The 24486-nt window shown below is 41.2% G+C and overlaps 1 protein-coding gene across 11 annotated transcripts in view; it reads right to left on the bottom strand.

The window, feature by feature from the left end:
* Positions 1–15020: 15020 nt before the first annotated feature.
* Positions 15021–24486, bottom strand: part of Gen1 (GEN1 Holliday junction 5' flap endonuclease) — a 28579-nt gene continuing 19113 nt past the window's right edge. For all 11 annotated transcript variants that reach the window (XM_052745895.1, XM_052745892.1, XM_052745890.1 and 8 more), the window contains 6 exons: positions 24047–24083; positions 23875–23955; positions 22966–23096; positions 20154–20215; positions 18122–18265; positions 15021–17562 (listed from right to left, as the gene is read on the bottom strand). In XM_052745895.1, coding sequence (XP_052601855.1) covers positions 16229–17562; positions 18122–18265; positions 20154–20215; positions 22966–23096; positions 23875–23955; positions 24047–24083 — 1789 coding nt within the window. In that variant the 3' untranslated portion in view covers positions 15021–16228. The remainder of the gene's footprint in view (positions 17563–18121; positions 18266–20153; positions 20216–22965; positions 23097–23874; positions 23956–24046; positions 24084–24486) is intronic.

Raw genomic sequence — 24486 nt, 5'->3', positions numbered from 1 at the left:
GTTTTGAAGCAATGATGGAGAAGCGCCAGCAGAACAGAGTTTCGAGCTCCCATTGCAGGCTTCTGGAGTCCTCCATGGGAGAGGAAGGGGGCGGATCCTGTTGGCCTGTGCGGTCCTCAGTTACTGCCTAAGTTCCTGGTTACTAGCCTTATGGAGACTATGTACGCAGTGATACGCTGCCGTTTCCAGAGTGAGTAAGCCAGAGAGTTCTGCTAGTTAATGTGTGATTGCTTTAAACAATAGCACAGTAATAAAAAAAAAATTCTTCATGCTTTCAGAAGCTTTTTAGAAAGGCTTAATAGCTTGAAAAAAGAGGGAGGCAGAGTGAGGGAGGAGAGTGAGATCCTTTTTTCTGTTACACTTGGTAAATGAAACAGAATCAAAATCGACTATTTTCCTTTTCTCTTTTTCTTCTTCAGGACCCTCATATCTCTCCATGTTTTTCTAGGTTTTTGACTTGCCAGGCATGATAATGTACACTTTTAATCTCGAGTGCTGACTCGAGAAGCAGAGGCAGGAGGATCTCTATGAATTCCAGGCCAGCCAAGGCCAACATACTGAGACCTTGTCTCAAACAAAACAAAACAAATACTCCGTGAGTCAGTCTGTGGGCCAAAAATCCTGCTTAACTTTTTAAAGATTACATGAAGTAATAATGCAATAATAACTGTGTGTGTGTGTGTGTATCCTTGTTTGTGGAAGCAAGAGGACAATTTTTGGGAGTAGGTTCTCTCCTTCCACATGTGGATCCAGGGGACCAAACTCAGGTTGTCAGAATTGGTGACAAGTACCTTAACTGGCTGAGCCATCTCAGCAACCTTAATCTGTTTTTATAACATACTAAGATGAGGTTTGAGTAGGCCAACATGGAGAGCCCCTGGCTTGAGGTGCGTAGTCTTCAGAATTATATACCTGGCATCAGACCCAGGATATACCCTCCCAAGGTGTTTTGCTCTTCTAGACTGGTCAGTCACATTAACCTACCAGCTCTGACTTCTGCCCTATTAAGTGCAGCCTTGGGGCCCATATGAGCTGTGCTTACGGTCATTCAGTGCTATTTCTTTGAGACAGATGAGCATCTACTTCCTTTACAAGGTAGTATCAGACTTTGTTCTCAACAATTTTTTTTCTAGAATTATTAATTCAGCCAACATATGGCACTCTGTCTGTACCAGAACCCACTATGTGCTGGGGTCACCCAGGGAACCAGATGTAATTTTCCCCAGGGCAGGGAACTTGCTGTCTAGAGCAGAAGTCCTCAGGATGAGGTGTGCCAGAGACAAGCTTTAGTCATGCAACAAAAATCAGAAATATCTCACTAGTGAGGATACCCATAGACATGCTAAGGTAGTAAAAGATTTGTGTAACTCCAAAAAGGCTAAGAGATACTGCATGAACTGATGCCAATGTTGAGTGCTTTCGAATAAGAGAAAATTGCTGGGTTGCAAGCAAGCACAGTGATCCACCTAGGGTCAATGAGAAACATTACTGTAAGCAGGTCAACTAGTTGATCCAGAGTGGGTAAGACCAAGATGCAGAAATGTTTCTGGAGATAGACCGCTCAAAGGCTTCTATCTCTTAAGATGCAGCTCAAAAGCAGTCTCATGATAGATCCTGTGATTGATAGTTAAGGTGAAGGTGTAACATTTCCGAGCACAATGAAGGCAGGTATGTATCGATGGTCAATAAAAATATCTTGGCAGAAATGGGCTATGGTTTCTGAAAGAGTGATTGGGATTAGACCAGGGCTGACATCATGAGTCAGACTGGATGCCACTGGACCACCATCATCTATTGCCCGAGTGCTGGACTACAGCATCAAAACTGACAGGGAATCTCCAAGAAGAGAAGGCTTGTGGGGCACCCAATCCACACCCAAGTGCGCCCCGTGGAAGGTCAGCTCTTTTTTTTTTTCCCCTTTCCAGAGCTGAGGACCGAACCCAGGGCTGTTCGTATTTAGCTCTACCACTGAGCTAAATCCCCAACCCCCAGCTCTTTCTTTTGTGCTTGGTTTCTTGGAAGGTAGCTCTCCCAGGGGCTTTTTCCTTGGGACTGGAGTCCACAGCGAGAGAGCAGAAAGAATGCCCGGGTTGCCCAGCTGCCCCTCACCCCCCATCCAGCGGAGCATTAACCAAAGGAATTAATCTGCAGCTACAGTGGGGGACGGGAAGCTAGCCTTCCTTGGATTGGAGATGAGAAAGGAGGAGGGAGCTGGCTGCGGAAGCTTTGAACCTGATCTCTCAAGCTCAACAGGAACATTCTGCAACCCGCAATGACTCTTAGGGCTCCCAACTTGGCACTTCTAAGCCTCCCTCTTTGGGAGTGGGTGGGGGTGGGGGTTGGGAGTCGAGGGCCAGGGATTTTCTAAGGAACTTACAGATCGCTCTGACTTGTCACCAACCATCTCAGAGCGTGTTAGGAGAGGCTTGTAGGCTAGTGAGAGTTGCCAGTTCTTTACGGGAGCCCACTTGGGTCAAAATATGATTTGGGTGGTTGTGAATGCAGGAGGGTTTGGGTTACAGACTTGGCCTCCCAAGTCCACGGAATGACTGGATTAATCTCTTCACTGAGTTGGCGCTTTCCTCTCAGCACAGAGGCACATTTCATAGGTCACCCAGCACCTGCATAATGGTTTTGCTATAGTCACCTGAGTTCCGATTCTGGCTCCACGGCTAAACCCTTGAGTTTCAGCGAGGTCACAAGGTACCAGCGACTTGTCCTCGCTGGTGTGCACTGAGGAGTGAGGCAATGCCCTGAGTCCACCTAGGCATTTGTTGGCACACCTTGTTCTTTTGTCTTCCACTTTAATGTATCAGATCTGTACTCTGATAAATGTGACCCTCCGGTCCGAGGCTCAGCTTGCTGCTCCTGGCAGGCTGTCTTAAGAGACACTCCATCCTGTAGGTCGTAGGGTTTGTGGATAGAGCTTCCACATCTAAAACATGCAGCTGTTGGGGTGCAGGAATTTGTGTGAAAGAAAAGCAGTCAGGACCCAAGAGGAGCTGCAAAGGGAAAAGACAGCTGCAAGTTTGTCCCTGAATAAATCAGACGGTGACGTTTATTGGGCTGTTTCCAGAATGACACCAGCAAGCAGACTGGAATGCAGGATTACCTTTTCCGGGAAGGATTTTTAGCTATAAGGGGGCCAGAATAACCAGCCCGGCCTATGGGGACGAGGACCGGTTTAATGGGAAGGTCACAGGTTTGGAGGCACACAAACCAGGGGCTCTCTTCCCACTTACAAGAGATCTGGGATGAGTTATTTAACTGGAGCCTCATTTTCTTCACTTAAAAAAGGGGAGGGGGGCTATAATGTGAACCATCCATAGTGGTTGTAGGTGTTAGGAAGGGAGAAAAGACCTTGATAAATAGATGGCATTTGCCATATTTGCAGCTGGATGGAGATCCCAAGAACCTCTGGACCCGGAACCATCATTTCTTAAATGGAGGTGGGGGAGGTGGGGGAGGAGAGGGCAGCAAGGCCAGGGAGGGTGGCTAGAGAGGAGAAAGATCAAAAGGCCTATAAATATCTGTCAAACTTTAAAATGCAAATTCCCTGCCTGTGGCCCAGTTGAGACCCAATCTTTCATTATCACCTCTCTGGGAAGGACGGCAGAGGGAGGAGGCTTGGAGTGGGGGAGAGTAGGGAGGAAGGTAACTATGGTCTTTCCCTACTTGGAGCATTTGGGTTGGGTATACCATCATTTTGTGACCAAATGTGGATATGTGATAAATATTTCATCCAAATTAGACCTAGAAATGTGGACAGTTAAGAAGTTAATTGCACATGGCTTTCTTTGCAAATAGATTATGATCCCCTCAAGTAGAAGAGACTATGTAATCCTTATTATAACTCTTTTTAGGGCCGGGGAGGAAGGGTTGAGACAGGGCTTCTTTATGTAGCCCTGGCTGTCCTGGAACTCACTATGTAGACCAGGTTGTACTTGAACTCACCAAGGCCCTCCTCTGCCTCCCAACTGTTGGGATTAAAGGTGGGCACCACTATGCCTGAACTTATCATAACTCTTATGATAGGCATGATTCTTGGTGTAGTGTACATGTTGGTTGACTGGTGAATAGATGGAAATACAGATGGATGGATGGATGGATGGATGGATGGATGGATGGATGGATGGATAAATGGTGAATGAATGCACAGATGGGATAGATAGTGGATGGATGGATGGATAAATGGTGAATGAATGCATAGATGGGATAGATAGTAGATGGATGGATGGATGGATAAATGGTGAATGGATGCATAGATGGGATAGATGGATGGATGGATGGATGGATGGATGGATGGATGGATGGATGGATGGGAGGCATGGTGAATGGATAAATGGATAGATGATGAGTGGTAAATGGATGAATAGATGGTGGGTGCATGGATGGTAGATGGATGGAGAGATTGACGTATGGGTAAATGTATCAATGTTAACCTCAAGCCATTTTCACTAGCTGGTGACCTACTTCTCAAGTACCCCTCCACCAAGCTTCATTGGAAACATGTCAGCCGCGACCCTCGAGAAGAACAGCTGTGGTCCTCTGAGGAACTCTTGGACGAGCACCATCTCCTCTCCGGTGGCCAGAGTTCTGACCAGTTTCACAGCCTGGGAAGGCACGACAGGACAGGACAGCTTTGGCCTCATAGTTTTCTCCAAACAGTTCTTCCTTTCTTATGAGCCCCACTGTTGGTGATCAATTTCTGTAGAGAGTGAGAGGAGACCTCTGGCATAAATAAAAGGTCAGTAAACACTTGACGTGTGTTTCAGCCAGATCTCAGTGCATTGCCTCCGCCATAACCATCACCGTAAGTCGGACTCTGTGAAGCTACATCCTCGCTTTCCCATCTCTCCCATTCTCTTTTCCTGTTAGCTTCCTTTTCTCATGAAACTGTATCTAGTCTTTTTCACACAAAAGGATCTAACAAATGCACCAGGCTGGAATTCCTTAAAATGTGCATTATTTATTAGATTCTCCCCTGGATCTGTTTCCTCGACTAAGTTGTATCCAAGAATCAGAGTCTTCCCTTATCCCTCTCTAAATGACACCTGTCACTCAAGGCTCCTATGGAGTCCCCTCATCTCTAGAAAGCAACCTCTTCCAGCAAGCATTCTGAGGCCATCTAATGCCATTCTTCCCAACCGGCATTTATTATGCTTGGGTTTTTTTTCTTAATTTATTTTTTATGTATATGGGTGTTTTGCATCATATGTATATGTATGTGAATGTCTGTGTACCATGTGTATGTGTGCAGTACCACGGAGGCTAGAGAAGGCATTGGAGGTAGGAATTATAGATGGTTGTGAGCTACCATGTGGTTGCTGGGAATTGAACCCAGCCCCTCTAGAAGAACAACCAGAGCTCTCAACCACTGAGCCATCCCTCCAGCTCCTGTACTTGTTTATTATTAAGAGCAAATGAGTCTGGGGCCACAACTATGTTATAAATGGCTCAAAGAGACACCAGATATTATTCCTGCATGCTCTACCTGTCTAGCTCAAAATTCAGTCCACCTTAGAATTGTAGTACATTTTTATTTACTTATTTATTTTACATACCAACCTGTTTCCCCCTCCCTCCTCTCCTCCCGTTCCCCAAAATAAAAGAAACATGTCAACTTTTATGTTTTATAAATATATAAAATAGAGTCTACTTACGCATTCTTTAATTATTGTTTGCATTCTTTTAAATTCTGATATTAATATTTACTTTTAAATTTTGTTAGAAGGCCAGAGCTTGCTATTTAATATTAGTTTTGTTAGAAGAAAAATAAGAAACGGGAGAAATAGTTTATTTATACATGTGTATGTACATGTAGTAAAATTCCATCTCTGTGTACCTATCTCTATATGATTCATTTACCTATATCTATATATCTATCTAATATGGTGAAATACATTGGCATTAATATACATACTAATAAAAGCATGTTCTAGAAAACTTATCTCAATTATTTTTGAAAAAATAATCCTATAAAACATAAGTTTATCGTGAAAAAAAAGATGGGAGTGTATTGGTGATCGAAGCCTTTGCTTCAGATAGAATTGAGTTCAAAGGTTAATGCACTCATCTGTTCCACAAGTACATATGAACTGGATGCTACCTGTTAGGTACTGTGGAATATAGCAAAAGACAGTTCAAAGCTTTTTCGCTGGTTTAGTTACCACATTGACGGAGGCAAGTGAACACACAACGAAATCTAAAAAGGTACAAAGAAAAGAACAAGATAAGAGGCAAATCTGAAGGAGCGGAGACGGCAGAGGGTGTGGTTGTTTAGTTGACAGAGGTACCCGCTGAAACGCTGGAACTAGCATGGGACTACGGAGTTTAACGCGGTTTTGAGACGTCTTGGGTGAGAGGACGGGAAGTTAAGAGCTGCACTATGGGGTGGACTCGGCGTTTCAGGTAAAGGGACAAAATGGGGCTGCAGGAGCAAGGGGGGAAGTAGAAGATGAGGTGAGGCAGAAAAGCATCCCCGCAGGACCTTACAGGCGCCCCCGTAAGGGAGACTGGGGTTTGGGGCTGCAGATGCAGCTTTTGTTGGTAGAGTGTTTGCTCAGCACGCATTCTATCTTCAACACCAAGCGAATCAGGAGTGCTGATGCATGCCTGTAACCCCAGCACCCTGGAGGTGGAGGAGGCAGGAGGATGTGTTCATGAGACCCTAGCACCAAAATAAACCGGGGGGGCGCGGGGAGGTCTGGGATTGATACTGAGTGTGGGGAGGAGCCATGGAAGCAGCTCACACAGAAGGTCGTTAGAGTGAGATTTATTTGTAGTAGATTATCTGGCTTGTGCATGTGCTACAGACTTCAGTGCCTTGAACCAGGAAGATCAAGTGTGAAAGCTATTTTAAAAACCCTACAAGAGAAGAGGACACTTGCCCTTCAGAAGTAGATGTACAACCAGGACATTTGCCTCCTACCGATGTGGCCTTGGGCATACCTTTTTGGTGGTGTTGTTGTGGATACATGTATTCTTTATTTTCTCAAAATATTTTTTTTTTTGTGCTCCAACAGTATTTTATTTTATGTTTTTATTTATTCTTCTCTCACACATCACACAGTCATATCCTTTTACTCCCTGGGTTGCTTTTAAGATCAGTTAAAAAAAAAATCAGTTAAAAGAAAGAGAAGACTTACTGTGAGCAAAAGGCCCCTCTCATCACAGGTCCCATGCAAAGGACACGAAGATGGAAACGGAGACAGTTTTAGCCATTGCTCCATTAGGACCTGACATGTGACCAACGGCACAGATGGGCGGAGATGCGGAGGAGGGAGGGAAGCCGAGGGGATTCGGGATCTCACGTACCGGCTGTCACTCTCACTCTATTTTCCCTTTACCCCACTCCCCAAAGACTGTGGTCATTATTTTGTTTAATTCTGAGAATTTAAATGAACGTATGAGTTCTTGTTCCTTAAGACTGGGTTTCTGAGCCGGATGGTGGTTGTGCACACCTTTAATCCCAGCACCTGGGAGGCAGAGCCAGGCGGATCTCTGTGAGTTTGAGGCCAGCCTGGTCTACAGAGTGAGATCCAGGACAGGCTCCAAAACTACACAGTGAAACCCTGTCTCAAAAAAAAAAAAAAAAAAAAAAAAGGCTGGGTTTCTGAGATTCTGAACTTCTTCTCTGTTAGTCAGTTTGCATATGAATCAGGTGGCTACTAACAGTTCTGTCAGTTTACCCATGTGGACTATGGAGAGAACCAGTTCTTAGCTAAGAAGCCACAGTGGGGAGAGAGGAAAGAGTGAGCTTTGGACTTGGAGTTGCTCTAGGTTCGAATCCTGCCTGACCATGCTGTTTGCCAGCTGTATAATTTGAATAAGCCCCTCCTATGTAAACAGGGGACAGAGGGCCTGTCCCTCAGAGTTGTTGCAGGGCACACACAGGGACTTGAAGACTGTGTGGCACACTGCAAATGTTTAATGTCTGCTTTCTCTCACTCTGGTGTAACACTTTCCAAACTCGAACCACCTCATGGGACACGTTTTGCCTAGGTTCTGTGTAGAGATGATCGTTGTCTCAAGAAAGAAATGCTACACCTACACGTTATAACAAGGCACATGTTAAAGAGATTTCTTTTTCCCTAATGCACGGATGTCACAAGTGAAAATCAGTGTGTTTGTCCTTAACATGTCAGTGAGAGTGACGAGATCTGATGCTGGCAGATACAGGAAGAGGAGCTGAAGACTTGTCTAGGGATGCTCTTCCACAACAATGCTAGGGTAATTAATTATTCAGACCACTGCCTCATGGGCCTAAGGAAACGTCCTTTGGTCTGTTTCACAGGATGTAGACCTGCCTGGGCCAAGTCTTTTGACACTTCTCCTGGAACTGCTGCAGCTGTGAAGTGGTGGGGCCCTTAGGAGGCTTAGCCCAGCGATGTCTGTGTTTGAACAGCCCTGTAAAAATCAGCTGCCTGCCCTCAGACAGTTGTTCACCACTTCCAGTTTAACTGAAAATGTGAAGGACTTGCTTGCAGTCTATCTCCCCAGAGGGGTTTTGCAAGCGATTGGTTGTTACATTTGGATTTAGAGTATCTAGGGCATCCCTTCCTGACTTTTTCTCCAGTGTGAAGGTTGGAAATCTATAGAGTGGTATAGGAAGCCTTGAGTTAGAGAGATGGAAAACTTGAGTCTTTCTCTAGGTCTTAGAATATATAGTTTTTGCCATTTTGAGGCAGCAGCGGGGGTGGGGTGGTAGTCAAGATATATTAGGTCTTGGAACATAATTGTGCCAAAGATGATCATACACTTAATCCCTACAGAGAGGTTCTGCTTTGGTGTTTATAAAAGCTTCCAAATATTGTAAAAATAATGGTTACAGAAGGGCCATCCAACTGCTGATGACTCTCCACTGCCAAACAAGCCAATTTTATCCTTCCTGGAGATAAAAACCACCATCCATTGACCAAAAAAAAAAAAAAAAAAAATCACAGTTTTTGGACCAAGAGCGTATCATGCCTTACATATTGACTCTGTAGCAGGTCCCTTTAAGGCAATGTGACAAGTCCTTTGAATGAGGCCAATGCAAGCTGTTAGCTGATAAAAGGTTTTTCTGGCTAAGAAGGGGATAAACACTACTATGTTAATCTGTAGATGAAAGGAAGCAGCCCCAGGGATGTCTTATTTAAACCCTTTTACCCCTATGTGCTATAGAGCTATGGGAGTAGAAGCTGATTTAGTTCCCCAGAAAGCACCTCCCAGGGACACCTTGAAAGAGCTGAAGGTGACTAGTGACCAAGCCAAGGGAGGGAGCCTTTCTTCAGACAGATTGGGTTTGTTCTTTCTTCAGGCATATTGAAGAAGCCAGACTCTGGCTTCACCATCAGTCAGTAACCCAGCACCCACTCATGGAATGCTTTCTGTCCTAGTCCCTCCGTGGATGCTAAAGATTCAGAAATACGAGATGCTTGGTGTAATATGGGAAGGAAAAATGCAAGTAAACCCCAAACCACTGGCAGGTAATACCTCAAAAGTCTGTAAGGAATAGCAAGAACCCAGAGAAACAATGTTTTTGTTAGAGTAGATGGTGTTTACACAGTCTTCCATGAGTCAGCCAGTTGGCGAAGTAGAAAAGGCATAAGGTATCATCAATTCCTGTACAGGGTTCTGAGGGATCCAAAAATCAGGTTTGATTCCAGCATCTGAGAGGGCAAATGGAAACATTTTTAAAAGACAAATATTGTACTTCATGGAGGTGTGGGTCATTATCTTGGAAATACAAAGATCAAAATCTGCTTGAAATGAGAAGTGATTCCTCTTGAGATGATTCTCAAAGGACAGACTCTAACAAGCTCTTAGGGAAGGTATGTTTTTCATGAGCAAAGACATTGATCTTTGCTCAGTAACTGAGTGTTCTTGGGTGGCTAAAGCTGCCGTCTACAGCAGAGCATGCCTCGTGCTGAAACTGCTGTGGCCTTTTGAGTTATGCTGGAGTTCCTAGGCTACATTCTACAAAGAAAGTACACTGCTGATATCGGCTCTGGTGGCATAGGGAGAGACCATGCACACAATAACTACTAGTAATTACAAGCAATTTCCCAGTATTCTGTGAACATAAAACTGGAAGTTCTTCCCTTTAGTACGCATTCTAGTTTGGGAAATAGACAATGAAAAGCCACAAGCAAACAACTGCACATTAACATCTGACACTATTATGTGCGAAGAATAACACAGGGCTGAAGATAGCACAGAATGACACTAAAAAGTCAGGAAAGATGTGCAGGTTAGATCTGAGGCGAGAACTGAGTATAGAAACATACTTACAAATACAGGAATCTCCTTCACTAAGTAGGAAATCTCAGTTCTAGCTTTAGCTTTAGTATTTTTCTAAATTAAAAATAAAATTATGTGTTTGGGTATTTACTCTGCAAGTCTGGCTATGCACCGTGTGCATGCCTGGTACCCCTGGAGGGCAGGAAAGGGCATTAGGCCCTTTCAAACTGAGGTATAGATGGTTGTGAGCTGCTATATGGGGCCTGGGAGTTGGACCCAAGTCCTCTGGAACAGCAGTCAGTGACCCTAACCACTGAGTCCTATCTCCTGTCCAGCTTTAGCATTTTCTAACTGAATGGCCTAAAGGAATTCCTTTTAAACTCACAGACACACCACGAGTCATCACACAAAGTCCAAGAGCTCTGCAGGAAGTTGGTGGTTAGTAATTATGTTGGGTGACTGGATTAACATTAGTTACCAATGGTATTTCTGCAAGTACATTGTTCACTTTCCAGAATTAGAACCATAGCTCAAATCTTACATTCTTTAGGATCCTTTTTAGAATGCTAACCCAGTGGGCTCCCTTTTTCCAGGTAGTTCTACCTCACACCCCCTATTAGAGGGTTACAGTGCTCACATTTTTACTTAAATGCAGTGTTTGGGCTCAATTTCGCTTGAAATTAAATCTGAAACGTTCTTCCAAATGACAATACCTGATATCTATCATTTATTAAGTGCCTCAATGTGCCCATGGTTGCAGTTAATTTATAGATATTAAAACAGCCTCGCAGGATCCATTCATCACTCTATCTCGGGGGCCCAGCAATGTCTGTAACATAGTAGATGTGACATAAATATTTCAATGAGTCTCAGAAAGGTGAGGAAGTATCTGGGGAAATCTGTAGCAGAAAAGCCCTTGAAATTAGGCATATCTAACCAAAAAGTATTTATCATTGCTACCCCAAATAAAGGAGTCTCCCCTAATGTGAACTGTGGAATGAAAACCCTAAGGACTTCAGAGTGACCTCACAAAGCCTATAATAGATATGTCAGAGCAGGGCTCAGGATGGAGGAAAGAGGAAGAAATCAATTTCCAGGGCCCAAGTAACTAGACACAGATTTTTAGTAGAGTAATTGAAAGACAACACAATGAAGAGACAGATGCAAATATAAACAATAATTCACGAGGCCAGTCTATGCACAAGTGTCGTGAGCCTATCAGCAAGTAACTACAACATACAAGAATTTGAGTAATAGCCTGGACAACAAAAGACACCATGAAGAGGAAGTGAAAGCTGGTGGCAGACTGGGTAGACTGACGTCCACAGATTTATAAATAATCCAGATGAGCCATTCCTAACCCATCTTGTTGCCTTCATTTCATAGTATCTCAAGAACATCTATAGATATTAAGTATTTCCCTGGAATGCCTGGTCCTAAGCTATCAGCCCAGAACAACGGACTAATCAAGATGAACAAGACACTTGGAAATTTTTTTCTTTTTGGTTTTTCAAGACAGGGCTTCTGTGTTAACAGCCCTGGTTGTCCTGGAATTCACTCTGTAGACTAGGCTGGCCTCAAACTCAAGAGATCCGCCTGCCTCTGCCTCCTGAGTGCTGGGACTAAAGGTGTGTGCCACCACTGCCTGGTAACACTTAGAAATTTTTAATGGATATTTTCTTAAATATTCAAAACTTGGCAATACAGTTATTAGGGTTGATAGAAACTGTACAAAACGTAGCTGAGTACTTACCACACCATTGGCACACAATACATGTTAGTTTTCTTCCCTTGGCAACTTGGGTGGTTTCTACTTTGTGGCTAGTGTTAACAGTAATGTTAGGGGCATTTGTACACTGATTTTTTTTTTTTAATGTGGCTGTGTTTTCGTTTCCCTTGAGTAGATTTCTGGGAGCAGAATTACTCAACAACTGTAATCATTTGAAGAACCGTGAGACTGTTCCAAAGTGCCTTCTGAACTTGCACTTCCATCACAGCAGGTTATAAAGTTCCAGTTCATGTTCTTAGTCCTCTCTTCAGTTTAACCATCCTCGTGACTGAAATGGGAACTGCCTGTGGCTTGGATTTATGTTTTTCCTAGTTGATATGATTGAAAAAATTTTCCTATGCTTATTGGCCATTTTTATGTCTTCTTTGGAGCGATGTCTATTTAGGTATTTTGCTTATTTTTAAAACTACCCTTTCACTATTGAATCGTAACAGCTCTTTGTACAGGTCCTTTACAGCTATGGTTTTGAATGTTTTCTCTCATTATACTGTCTCATCACTTTCTACGTCATTTGAAACAAGTTTTGATAAAAATCCAGTCATTTTATGCCTATGCTTTAATGTCCTAAGAAGCCTTTGCTTAATGAAATACCAAACGTTTTAGCCTCTTTTCAGAATTTTAAATTATGTATGTATGAGTATGTGCACGTGTGTAGGTATTTGAGAATGTCAGTTTGTTATCCCCTAGGCCTAGAGTTATAAGGGCTTGTAAGCCACCCTACATGGGTGCTTGGAACTGGACTCCAGTCCTTCGCAAGACCAAGTACTCTTACAGGCTGAGCCATCTCTCTAGCCTTCAGCCTATTTTCTCTTACAGTTTTAGATCTCAAGTCATTGATCCAGTTTGCACTTAAAAAAAATATGGTATAAGGACAACCATGCCTCCGGAGGACTGCTCTTGTGGATCTTCAAAAGGCCCTAGTCCCAGGGTACTTCACTCTAGTTGTATCTACTTCAAGCACAATAATCATGCTACTCAGTGTGCAAACTACCTAAGGTCCCTTTGACACAGGCCTGTCTGCCCAGCGGACTGTGGTGTCCTACAAGCAGAGTGAAGGAGCCCAATGACCTTAAGGCCAAGTTTGTCCTGTGGAAGAATTGCTCTGTCCTGTAACACAAGCCATCAAGAGCTTGCCTTGCTCTTCTCGGTTGACTTGTATTCACTGGAGTCTGTCAGACCTGGCCAATTGGCAGGTGAGACAAGGCCAGCACTACTTAGACAACCAAGTGTTCCAGTCTCCCCTTGGGACAGGGGTGAGAATTGCCTAGAGTAGAGGCATGCTGTCCTTCTACAGAGAAATGGTTAATAGGATTCTACCTCTAGAACACCTGCACCCCTCAACTAATCATCATAAGTTTTCCATAACTTCCTCTCCTCTTTTGAGGTCCCTCATACCTGAGCTTGCTCCTGCTGTATCTCTGATGTGGACCTCTGTAGCATCCATCTAGAATGTCTCTGTGAACCTAAATTCTAGAGTTAACTACTCTACCCAGTCTGCTACAAAAGGGATCATGTTTCCATCTTAGGAAAACATATGGAGCCTCAAGCCCTTGGTCTTAGTCTTTTTCTAGCTGATATAGCAATGGACAGGAAAGAAAACCTAACTTGCATGTTCTCTCATTATCTTGCATTACTAACATGCAAATATCACTCTTGTCTAAGGTCTTACAACTACTTCCTCACTATTGGAGACATCTATTGCTCAAGAGTCCACCTGTTCTAAACCCCATAGTTTCGGTACCCTTCTTGGTTATGAGAGAAAAATGGGGCAGACTGAATGAACCAGGAACCTGAAAGGGGACAACTCTCATGCTTACCTCTTTGGTCCACCAGTTGCATAGCTATTTGGTAATGATCTGGCTTATGACTTGAGGATATTGCAGGCCTAGTTGTGTGTATTATGTTAGTGTCTAGCAGGTTACAAGTATCACTGTTACTATCTCCCCATAATTGGCAATCCATGTATGCATCAAGCCCTAGATCTGAAATGTTGCTGGTGGAGACTTCAAGAATTTATTTACTATGAGCACTCCTGCTACTGGGTGCATGAAAGAGAGAGAGAGAGAGAGAGAGAGAGAGAGAGAGAGAGAGAGAGAGGAGAGAGAGAGAGAGAGAGAGAGAGAGAGAGAGAGAGAGGAGAGAGGAGAGAGAGAGAGAGAAAGAGAAAGAGAAGAGAAGAGAGGGATGGAGGGAGGGAGGGACGGAGAGAGGAAAATTAAAGGAAAAAGGTGAGGTAGGGATTAAACGTCATTCTTATGTGAACAGTCAAAAGTTCCAGCAGCATTAATTGAGACTTTCCCCCACTGAATTGTCTTCATAGTGGCTAAAGAGCAATGGACAGTAAATGTGAGGGCACATTTCTAGACTCTTGATTCTATCCAACTGACTTAACATTTATCCACACAGCTACCCTTATATCAGTACAACATATTTCATTTATACAGCTTTGTAGTAAATTATGACATCAGGAAGGATGAATTCTCCAATTTTCCCAAGATGTGCTATTTTGTTAAATTTCTATCTAAATAATGAAATCAGCTTGCCATGTTCTGGGGGGAAAAACAAAACAAAGTAAACAAACATGAAATTGATGGGATTGGATTGAAACCACAGTTTATGTATTTGTTTTTCCAGACAGGGTTTCTCTGTGTAGCACTGGCTGTCCTGGAACTCAGGGATTCGCCTGCTTTTGCTGCCTGAGCGCTGGGATTAAAGGCATGTGCCGGCACCACTTGGCAAAACCAAACAGTTTAAACAGTATCGCCATGCTACATCTTCTGATCCATGAACCTGAGATGTCTTTTTATTTATACTTTCTTTCCTTTCATCCACTGTTTTCCACTGTTAACTCTAAGTTTGGATATCTTTATTGTGTTCATTTTCTTGATGTTGTAAATGGAGTAATTTTAATCTTCACTTGGTGAAATTTCATGTTCATACAGAGTATAGTTCATACATGTTCATACAGCTGTATAAGTTAGTATTTTACAACCTTGCTGAACTCACACTTCACTTTTAATAGGTTTTTCTTTTTGTCTTTTGGTTTACAGATTTTTTTTTTTTTTCACTAACAGGGTTTCTATGTAGCAATGGCTACTCTGGAACTAGCTCTGCCTACCAGGCTAGCCCTGAACTCAGAGATCCACCTACCTCCGTCTTCCAAGTTCTGGGATTAAAGGCATGTGTCATCACATCTGGCTTGCTTTTAATAGATGTTTTCTGATGGATTTGTTAGGATTTTCTACTTTCAAGCTCCAGTCATTTACAAACAGTTGTACTGTCTCTTTTAGAATGCAGATGCCTCCAGAATTTTTGAGTACAATTTATGCAAGACTTAATGTTTACAGGAATTAAAAACTAATTTTTAAAGCAAAAGGGAACAGTTTCATAGATTAAAAACAAAACAGAAAAATAAAAACATAAGGTCCAAACTAGAAAGCAAAGGTGGGACTCATACTCTTGCTATTACTAACTGTGTGATCCCGAATAAGCTTCAGTTCCCTTTGGTTTTACACCTAATTTTAAGAACATTTCCCACTTGTAGTGCCTGTGAACTTCTGAATGCACATAAGGAATAACTTTCCTTATCCAGACTTTACAAACACACTTTACTCCACATCACCCTCTTCTTCCATTTTCATTTCTCAAACACGACAACACTAAAGTGGAAGAGCACGCTAATGGTACTTTAACATGAAGAGAAATAGAGCCATTAGGAAGGGCCAATAAAAGGCACTGGATACAATTACAAAGTGTTACCCTCTTGGGAATAACCTAGACTGTAACAAATGCTTCAGAGGCTTATATAAGAATTAAAAACCGGTAACGCATTTACTCTATCAAAGAATACACTAATATGTTAATGCTAGATACTCAGTAATGACATTTCAAGAATGGTAAAATAGGTCCTAAAAATACATTATTTGAAGCTGTCATATTATGTAATCAAAGTTTTAATTTTTTTTCTTCCTTAGATAAATTAGATTGGCCTGAAACTCTCCATATACCAGAGGATAACCTTGAACTCCTGATCCTCCAGAGTCTATCCACCTCCTAAGTGCTGTGATTATAGGCATGAGCCATACATGGCTGTTACCATCTTAAGTTACAATTTTGATTAAAATGGCACATAGTCATGTAAATTTTCTACCAAACATGAACTAGACAGCACTGCCTGGCTTCTGCTAATGCTGACAACACCCAAATAAATTAAACTTAAGTATTTTCAAATCTACTTCCAGTGTTCTGGAATCTGAGTTTTAACCTCTGGCTTAAAGGGAGAGGACTTTCCAAGCAGGCAGTGGAGTCCTCATCCTTTTTACGATATTGTGGAAAACTCTGAGTCCTTTTTGCTGGGTCTGAGAACCACTTTTCTTCACCTCCAGCTGTTGTAGAAGACTTTGTGCACAGTTTGGTTTCTTTGGTGTCTATTTTGGGATTGCTGAGCTTGCTGTGACTACTGTCTCTGACCTGGGCTAGGCTATGCTTCTGAGAACTGTGTTTCATTTTTGGAGCAGCATACTGAGCTTTCCAGGACACTGGAGCATTTTCTTCATCTGAGGAATCTCTCTTGAGGCAAACACTATTCTTCACAAGTTTCTTAGTAGTTCTCTCATCAACTTTGGGATTATGAGGTAGAGCAGTATTTGGGGGCCCAATGTGAAGAGTGGACGTCTTTACCACTTTGTCATCAAACGAATAAGGTATGGAAGTATTCACCGTAGAATTGTCTTGAAGGAGTTGGTTGTCTAGTACTTTCAAGCTTTTGGACTCTTTGTGCAGATTTGTTCCTGGAAATTCCTTTGAGAAATTTGATAAACAAACAGAACTACTGTCAGTAATACAAGAGCCTTTTACTTTTAGGGGCAAACTTTCCAGGTTAGCATTTGCTTGTACATTATACTGAGGGCATGAGGATTTTATATGTATTCGTTCCATTAGAGGCAAATCATGAAGACATAAACCAGTGACTCCAGGAAGCAGATGTTCTTCAGGACTAATCTTTTGAAGATCTCCACCCAACATTTCATTGTTTGTGAAGTATTGTTCTGATTTGTATGACAATTGTTCTGGGGTATTTTCAAAGCCAGGAAGCATGGCTGATGATTCAAGTTCTGGTTGTAAATCTTGAGACAAAGTGTGTTCTTGAACAGCTGGAGAATTACTAAAAGAAGTCTCTTCCCAGTCAATGGTACTCAACTGAAGATCAGCAATCACAGAACTAGTAGCAGATAAAGAGCCGGGCTGACTACATTCTGAACCTAGAAAATCACTGACATCTTTAGTTTGCTTTCCAGCCAAAGGTCTCGGAGAAGGCATGAAATGTTCTTGCAGATTCAAACAGGGAGCATTTTCTGAGAAAACAAAACTACTCAATGAGGGAGAAGTAGATTCCTGTGGTAAAATAACATCTGGAGAAATTTCCAAACTAATTTTGGGATTATGCTTGGGGAAAACTTCACATGTAGGTTTTAAAGTCATAAGTGATTGATAACTGACTGTATTATCTGATTCTGGTAAACTGTTTTCTTTAGGCTTAACTTTCATACCTGAAAAGAAAGAAAAACATATAATAACTTGGGTTAAAAAAAAAAAAACTCAAGCAAAAATAAAAACAGTACTCTAAACCAAAGACTTAAACCATTAATTTATGTGAGGCTTTTTCCCCCCATCTCCATCCACTACCTAGGACATTCCTAGAAAAACTATAAAGCGTTTTCCTCTGGGAAATGTCATTATCGAGTTACTTTCTGTACTAACTTCTGAAGGATAAAGAAAATGCACTTATAATACAAGGTATCTTCGCAGTAGCTGCTCTAAAGTCTGTTAGCGTCAGCGCTACAGCACACTACTACTCTGCACTTAACTTAGTCAAGGTAGTAAACACAGCAGAATGGTGGAGTCCCAGCACTTCAGGTTGAGAAGGAAGTGTGTGGGGCTTGGTATGCAGTGCAGTGGTAGAACAGCTGGCTGGCATCTGGAAGGCCCTAAGGTGTGATCCTAGCCCCGCAGCATTGGAAGATAGAGCAGATGAAGACACAGAAACAGCCCCGTTCTTATGCTTGACTTACACAACACTTGTACACAGCACAACCACTCAACACTTACTCTTCTGTTTCTTCCCTTGAGTTTCTAACTGTTGTTTCTGGTAGACAGCAACCACCTCAGGATAGGCTGCTTCAAACAGGGATGCTTCTTCGATGGTAAGGAGATCCAGTGCCCCAGCCTCTGTGTCTTCCACAGCAAAATGTTCTAGAAGATGGAAAATACAGCAAAGCAGACAACTAAAGGTTTAACAACTCAGTTTTCCACGTAGTTACCAGGAAAACTACACTGTTCAAAGTGGGCAGATAATTCACCACAAGTCTGTGCTACAACTGTCATATCTCTATTGTTGATTTCTGATAATCACATACATGCATAGAATGTTTCCTGGTCACTATTACCACCTCATCACTCCTGGGGTCTGGCTCTTTTCTCCCTCCTGCCCCCTCATACACTTTGTTTTTGTTGCTGTTTTTAAACTGACTTTATTTTTTTTTCCTAGAAGAGCTGAAAGGGAGATTTCTTTTTATGTTAGAACTTTCAATTCTCTTGTTTCAGAAATAGAGGCATCAGTTGAGAACAAAAAGCTTTCTTTAGATAAAACATTAAAATTACAGATAAGGAACAGAATAAACAATTCCATAAGACAAAGGGCTTCCTGTGCACTAGGGAAGCCACACCTCCATACTCTTAGCCCTGGTTATCAACTTGAAGTTACTTGCAGCATTAGAGGACCCACAAACTGCTGAAATGAGAATGTCTATATGGAGGTTTACAACAAAATATACACAGAAAGGCTAAAAGGTGGCATTTGCGTCTGAGAGAACATGTGTTGTTTGTCTTTCTGAGTCTGGGTTGCCTCACTACTGTCTTCTTCCACCCATTTTCTTGAAAATTTCATAACTTTATTTTTCCTTAATACTGAATAAAATGCTACAGTGTATATGTACTAATTTTTTTCTTATCCATTCATTTACTTACAGATGTTTAGTCTGTTTCCTTTCTAATGTGAATACAGCATCAATAAATATGTATGTGTAAGTATCTCTCTGGAAGGACAGTCCTTTGAGAATCTGCCTAAGGTTGATATAGCTGGGTCCTATGGTGATATTTTATTTGTATTAAAATGTTATTTGTATGTTAATAAATAAAGTTGCCTATGGTCAGAGCTATTAGCAAGCCATAGGAAAGCAGGGCAGCGGTGGTGTACGCTTGTAATCCCAGCACTTGGTAGGCAGAGCTAGGTAAGTCTCTGTGTGTGCAGGGATACAGCCATTATTGGATACACATGCCTTTAATCTCAATACCAATCATGGAAAACCCGGAGGTCTATACAGACAGGCCGTGAGGAGGCGGTCATGTGGTTGGGTTTACAACCAATGAGAAGGCAGGACAGAAATTCTATATAAGGACTTTAACACAGAAAGCAGCTCTGGTTCGGAGAGGTAGGACCACCGCAGGAGGAAGGGTAAGGTTTTAGCTCTTAGCTCTGACCTCTTGGCTTTCTTCTTTGCATTCATTCTGTGTTTCTTATTTAATAAGAAGGTTGGTTACATCTACAGGGTCCTGTTTAGTTTTTTTTTTTTCCCTAACTTTTTTGAGAAACCTCTACACTGATTTACATGTGGCTGTACTAATTTACACTCCTACCAAGAGTCAATAAAGGGTTTCTCTTTTCCCACATTCTCACCAGCATTTGTTGTTATTTGCTTGCTTGAAGGTAACCCTTCTGACTGGGATTACATGGAATCTCAAAGTGGTTCTAATTTTTATTGTCAAGGGGCCTATGGCAGGCAGAAGGGGAAAGACTTTAAGGAAGTGGGTTGGGGAGAGCAACTGAACACGTGATATGAAAGCTGAAAGGGTAGTACTGGGGGTGGAACAGTATAAACTGGGAGTTGGAGAGGAGACACTATCCTTGTGTGTGTCTGTGTAAACCAGAAAACAAAGTAAGTATGAAAATGCCATGAGGAAACATTAGTTTGTATGTTAGTTGAAAGAAAAAAAAAAAGACATATAAAGAGGATGGTGGTATTGCTTTGATAGATCTGACCATCTTGTTTTTTGGTGAGGACTGTGTATAATGAATACATACCAGGCTTTTCCCATTCTATTTCAAGACAACGAACTCCATTTCTGATTCGAGGCTTAACAATCCTGAAAAATAAATTCATATGCTGAAGTCTAACTGTGCAAGTTATTTGTAAAATTTTAATTTATGTACTTCAATTTCCATCGATATTCTAAGTAAAGATATAAGGAATTACTGCCTAGATATACCTTGGACTCAGTTGAATAATTTCATTGTGGGGTAGAGTTGAAAATTGTTGGATTTACTCAATATATATGTATGTATATATATATACATATACATACATATATATGTTTTCATCATATATATTCATTGTATTTTATTTGTGAGTGTTTTATCTACACGTATGAAGATGCACCAGCTGCATGACTGATGCCCACAGAGGTCAGAAAAGGGACTGAGATGCTCTGGGAATGGACTGACCGATGGCTGTGAACCACCATGTGGGTTCTGGGAATTGAGCTCAGGTCCTCTGCAAGAGTAACAAGTACTCTTAACCTCTAATCCATCTTGCTAGCCCCTCAATATTTTTTCATTATTATGTAGTATTGCTTTTTCTATGATTTCTCTTGTTAAACTACTTTGGTATTTGCCTATTAAATCTTAAATTGTTATTTCTGAATATTATATACTTTGTATTTTCCTATGAAAATTTTTATCTCCATTTATCCAATGCAATATGCATTTTAATAAATGAATTTAACCCACTTATATTTATTATGACTAGTGAGAGTTGGAAACACTCATAAATTTTATGTTTTGTTAGCAATTTTTTTTCTTTGTACTCACTTCCTCCTTCCTATATACCCTTGGTTTGATAGTTTTCTTTCTTTTTTTTTTGGTTTTTTGAGACATGGTTTCTCTGTGTAGTTTTGGTGCCTGTCCTGGATCTCACTCTGCAGACCAGACTGGCCTTGAACTCAGAGATTCACCTGGCTCTGCCTCCTGAGTGCTGGGATTAAAGGCTGTGCCACCGCTGCCCAGCTGATAGTTTTATTTCTTATTTTAACTGTAATTATTTGAATGTCAGACATTGTATTTCTTTCTTTGGTGTTGTTTACAGTGCTATTTATTTTTCTTCTAACATAAATTCTTACTCATTCTTTGATAATTTTATCATACATGCATACAATGTGTTTAGGTCATATTAACCCCCCTATTCCCTATTCCACTTTAAGCTCCTTCTATATCCTCCACCATATGCTCCTCCCAACTTCACAGCTTCTTTTCATAGCGTCCAGTCACTGCCCACTCTATGTGCATGTGTGGACCGTCCATTGAAGTATGGACAGTCTAACAGGGGGCACTTCTCTGAAGAGAACTGACTCCTCTACCTCGGAAACTATCAACTGCCAGAGCTCCCTAGCGAGGAGCAGAAATCATGGGCCCTTCTCTCACCCGCACTGGAATTTTCACTGCTTGATCTTGTGTAGGTCTTGTGTGGCTAACCCTATCCACCGAGTGTAGTGGCTCTTACCTGTCCGTCCAGAAGTCAGCCTTCCTAAACCCATCTCTTATCTTTCTGTCTTCTCCTTCACAATGTTCCCTGAGCTATGTGTGTGTGTGTGTGTGTGTGTGTGTGTGTGTGTGTGTGTGTGTGGTGGGGAGATGATATAAATATCTTATTTAGGAATGTGTACTCCAACATCACTCATTTTCTGTACTCTGTAGCTGCAGGTCTATGTTAATTTCCATCTGTTGCAGAATTCAGCTTCTCTGAGGAGGGTTGAGTGCAGCACTACAGATACTATATTTCTGGTAGAAAAACACATTAATTCACAAATACAAATAATACTCTCAAAATATGTATCTAAAGATTTAAGACTAACACTTAGAATACTATCCAAAATGAAGCTTTAGTTTATCATTTATTAATCATGAAAATTACGTGAGTATAATTACTCAGGTGAATAATTTCACCCAGTTCACTAAATTATAGACAATGTTTAGTCCACATCTTCCTCTGGCTTCACTTTGCTTCCTGATGTGTACTTCTTAATAGTTCTTCGCGGGTATGTGTGTTTGCTTGTTTGGAGACAAGGTCTCACTATGTAGCCCTGGTAGACCTTACCTCAGAGATCTGCTTGCCTCGGCCTTCAGTGCTGGGATTAAAGGACTGTGCTACTATGCTTGGCTTAATAGTGCTTTTAATGTGAGTCTTGTGTGGTAAAATCTCTTAATTTTCAAGTGTATGAAAGAGCCTTTTGTGTGAACAATGTCTACTCTTCAATGTTACCAGTCATTTTTACTTTAAAATACTACTCTATCACTTTCTATTTTTCTTCTGGTTCACTGAAATAGTACTTTGTTAAGCTTGGTTCTTTTTATATTTTCTGTTTATTTTTTGTACTTTTAAGTAGAAAAGTTGAAAGTATGTCACTAACCTGGATTTACTATGTTGTCTTGAGTTTGAGGCCTGAATATGATTTTAATTTCTAGGCTTTCCTCCATCTTTGGAAAACAGCTGTTATACACACGAGAGAAAGACTAACACTTCCAGTCAGCAAATATTGAGGTGGGAACAGTCTTCATCACAAAATTCTTTTTTCTAATAGTTTTAAAAAATTATACTTTAGATTTATTTAACTTACATGTATAAGTGTTTGCCCACATGTATGTGTTACCACAAGCATGCACGGTGCCTTACAGAAGTCAGAAGAAGGCATCAAATTCCCAGAACTGAAGTCACAGATGGTTGTGAGTGACCAGATGGCTGCTGGGAAGTGAACCCAGGTCCCCTGCCAGAGCAACAACTGTTCTTAACTGCTCAGCCATCTCTCTAGCTCCAACCACACAATTCCTTAAACTACATTACCTAATTGGCTGTAGTTGACTAGAGTTCTTTCTCCCAAGTTTTCTTTCTGTCATATCATAGCGGGTCAATAGCATCAACAATTTCTCACATGCATAGTGATTGGGCCACTCCATTTTCTGAATGGTAAATCTCTATAAACACAGTAAAGATAAGTATTAAAACTTTTCAGACAAGAAATGCTCTCAGACATTATCTTTTCTTTAATAGTAATGCTAAAGTAATACTAATGAGACTATTCTGTGCAAAAATGAGCTTCCCAAGGATAAAGTGCCAAAGAGCGACGTGGTTGGGAGGGTTCTCTGTTCGGATTGCCAGCATATGTCTGAGATGGTGGGCTAAGTGCCTTGACCTCTCTTAGGCCTTTTCTCCATCTTTAAACTCTGAGAATGTAACCCTGTTGACAGATTATGTAGATTAAGTGGGAAGACATTTAATTCATTCCGTATAATAGCTGTTAACAAGGCAGAGTGTAACTAGATTTACTCAGCCATCCTTTCTCCCTAATTACAACATCAGGGTTTAAAATAATCTCATTTAATACTCATGGTGACTTTATGAAGTGGTAATATTATTTCTATTTTAAGGATATTTCATATTCAGGGTCATAGTATATTTGACCATAGCACCCCTTGTCCCAAGCCCTTCTTTCCAGACATAGTCCTGGACTCAATGTGTCTACACATGGTGACTGAGAATCTTCTGAGAAGCAGCCTGTCTTTGCCTTCTGGTCTGGAGAGTATGGATCTTGCATAGCCAAGGGGTAAAGTTTAAAAATGAATGCTAAATAATATAGGGATAGTCAATAGTTATCTGTTTTAGTTTTGAAGTCTCCTCTCATATACTGAAGCTAATATCCTTCCGATCTTCCTATCTACTGTTACTATTAAGTAAGAATTTATTTTCAGATACCTGAAACAATAATAAATCAGGTCTTTGGTACCTGATGGGTTTCAACATTTTATCCTTATTCAAAAGGAATTCTTGGATGACCTAAGTATAAAAAACAAAAACAAAAACAGGAATCAGGACTTTAAAACTCTAACAATTTTAAAAAATAAATAGATGACTGGATTATTATTACCTCGTGGAATGGAAATCCTTTGCAACTGCAAGCTCTCCTAGAGATAAATTATACATATAATCAATACAATCAAATTAGACAGACTGAAATCTCATCCAATTTCATTTTATAACAAATATCTACATACAGTATCTTTCAAGCCTTTCTCTGAAAAACTATTAAACTGCTATCTTCTCAGATAAAATTTTATTTTGACTTTTTTGTAATATTTATTTATGTGTGGGTGAATTTGTGCGGGCACATATGAAGTGTTATGCCCAAGTCATGAGCCCCCCAGAGATCACTAGGAGTCTGAGTTTGCATGCAAAAGCAAAGAGCCTTTATTGCAAGCTTAAGCTTGGGCTTCCCGTCCATTCCCACACAGCGGTTGAATCAGGGAGAGCATTGAGCTCAGTATAGCAGGGTTTTTAAGGAGTAAAGGATGGGGGTCGGGGGGCGGG

The sequence above is a fragment of the Peromyscus californicus genome, unplaced genomic scaffold (genome assembly GCF_007827085.1).
Source record: "Peromyscus californicus insignis strain IS unplaced genomic scaffold, ASM782708v3 Scaffold_1__1_contigs__length_55948999, whole genome shotgun sequence".
NCBI lineage: Eukaryota > Metazoa > Chordata > Mammalia > Rodentia > Cricetidae > Peromyscus > Peromyscus californicus.
The sequence above is the reverse complement of the archived record's forward strand: the minus strand, read 5'-3'. Positions and strand labels throughout refer to the sequence as shown.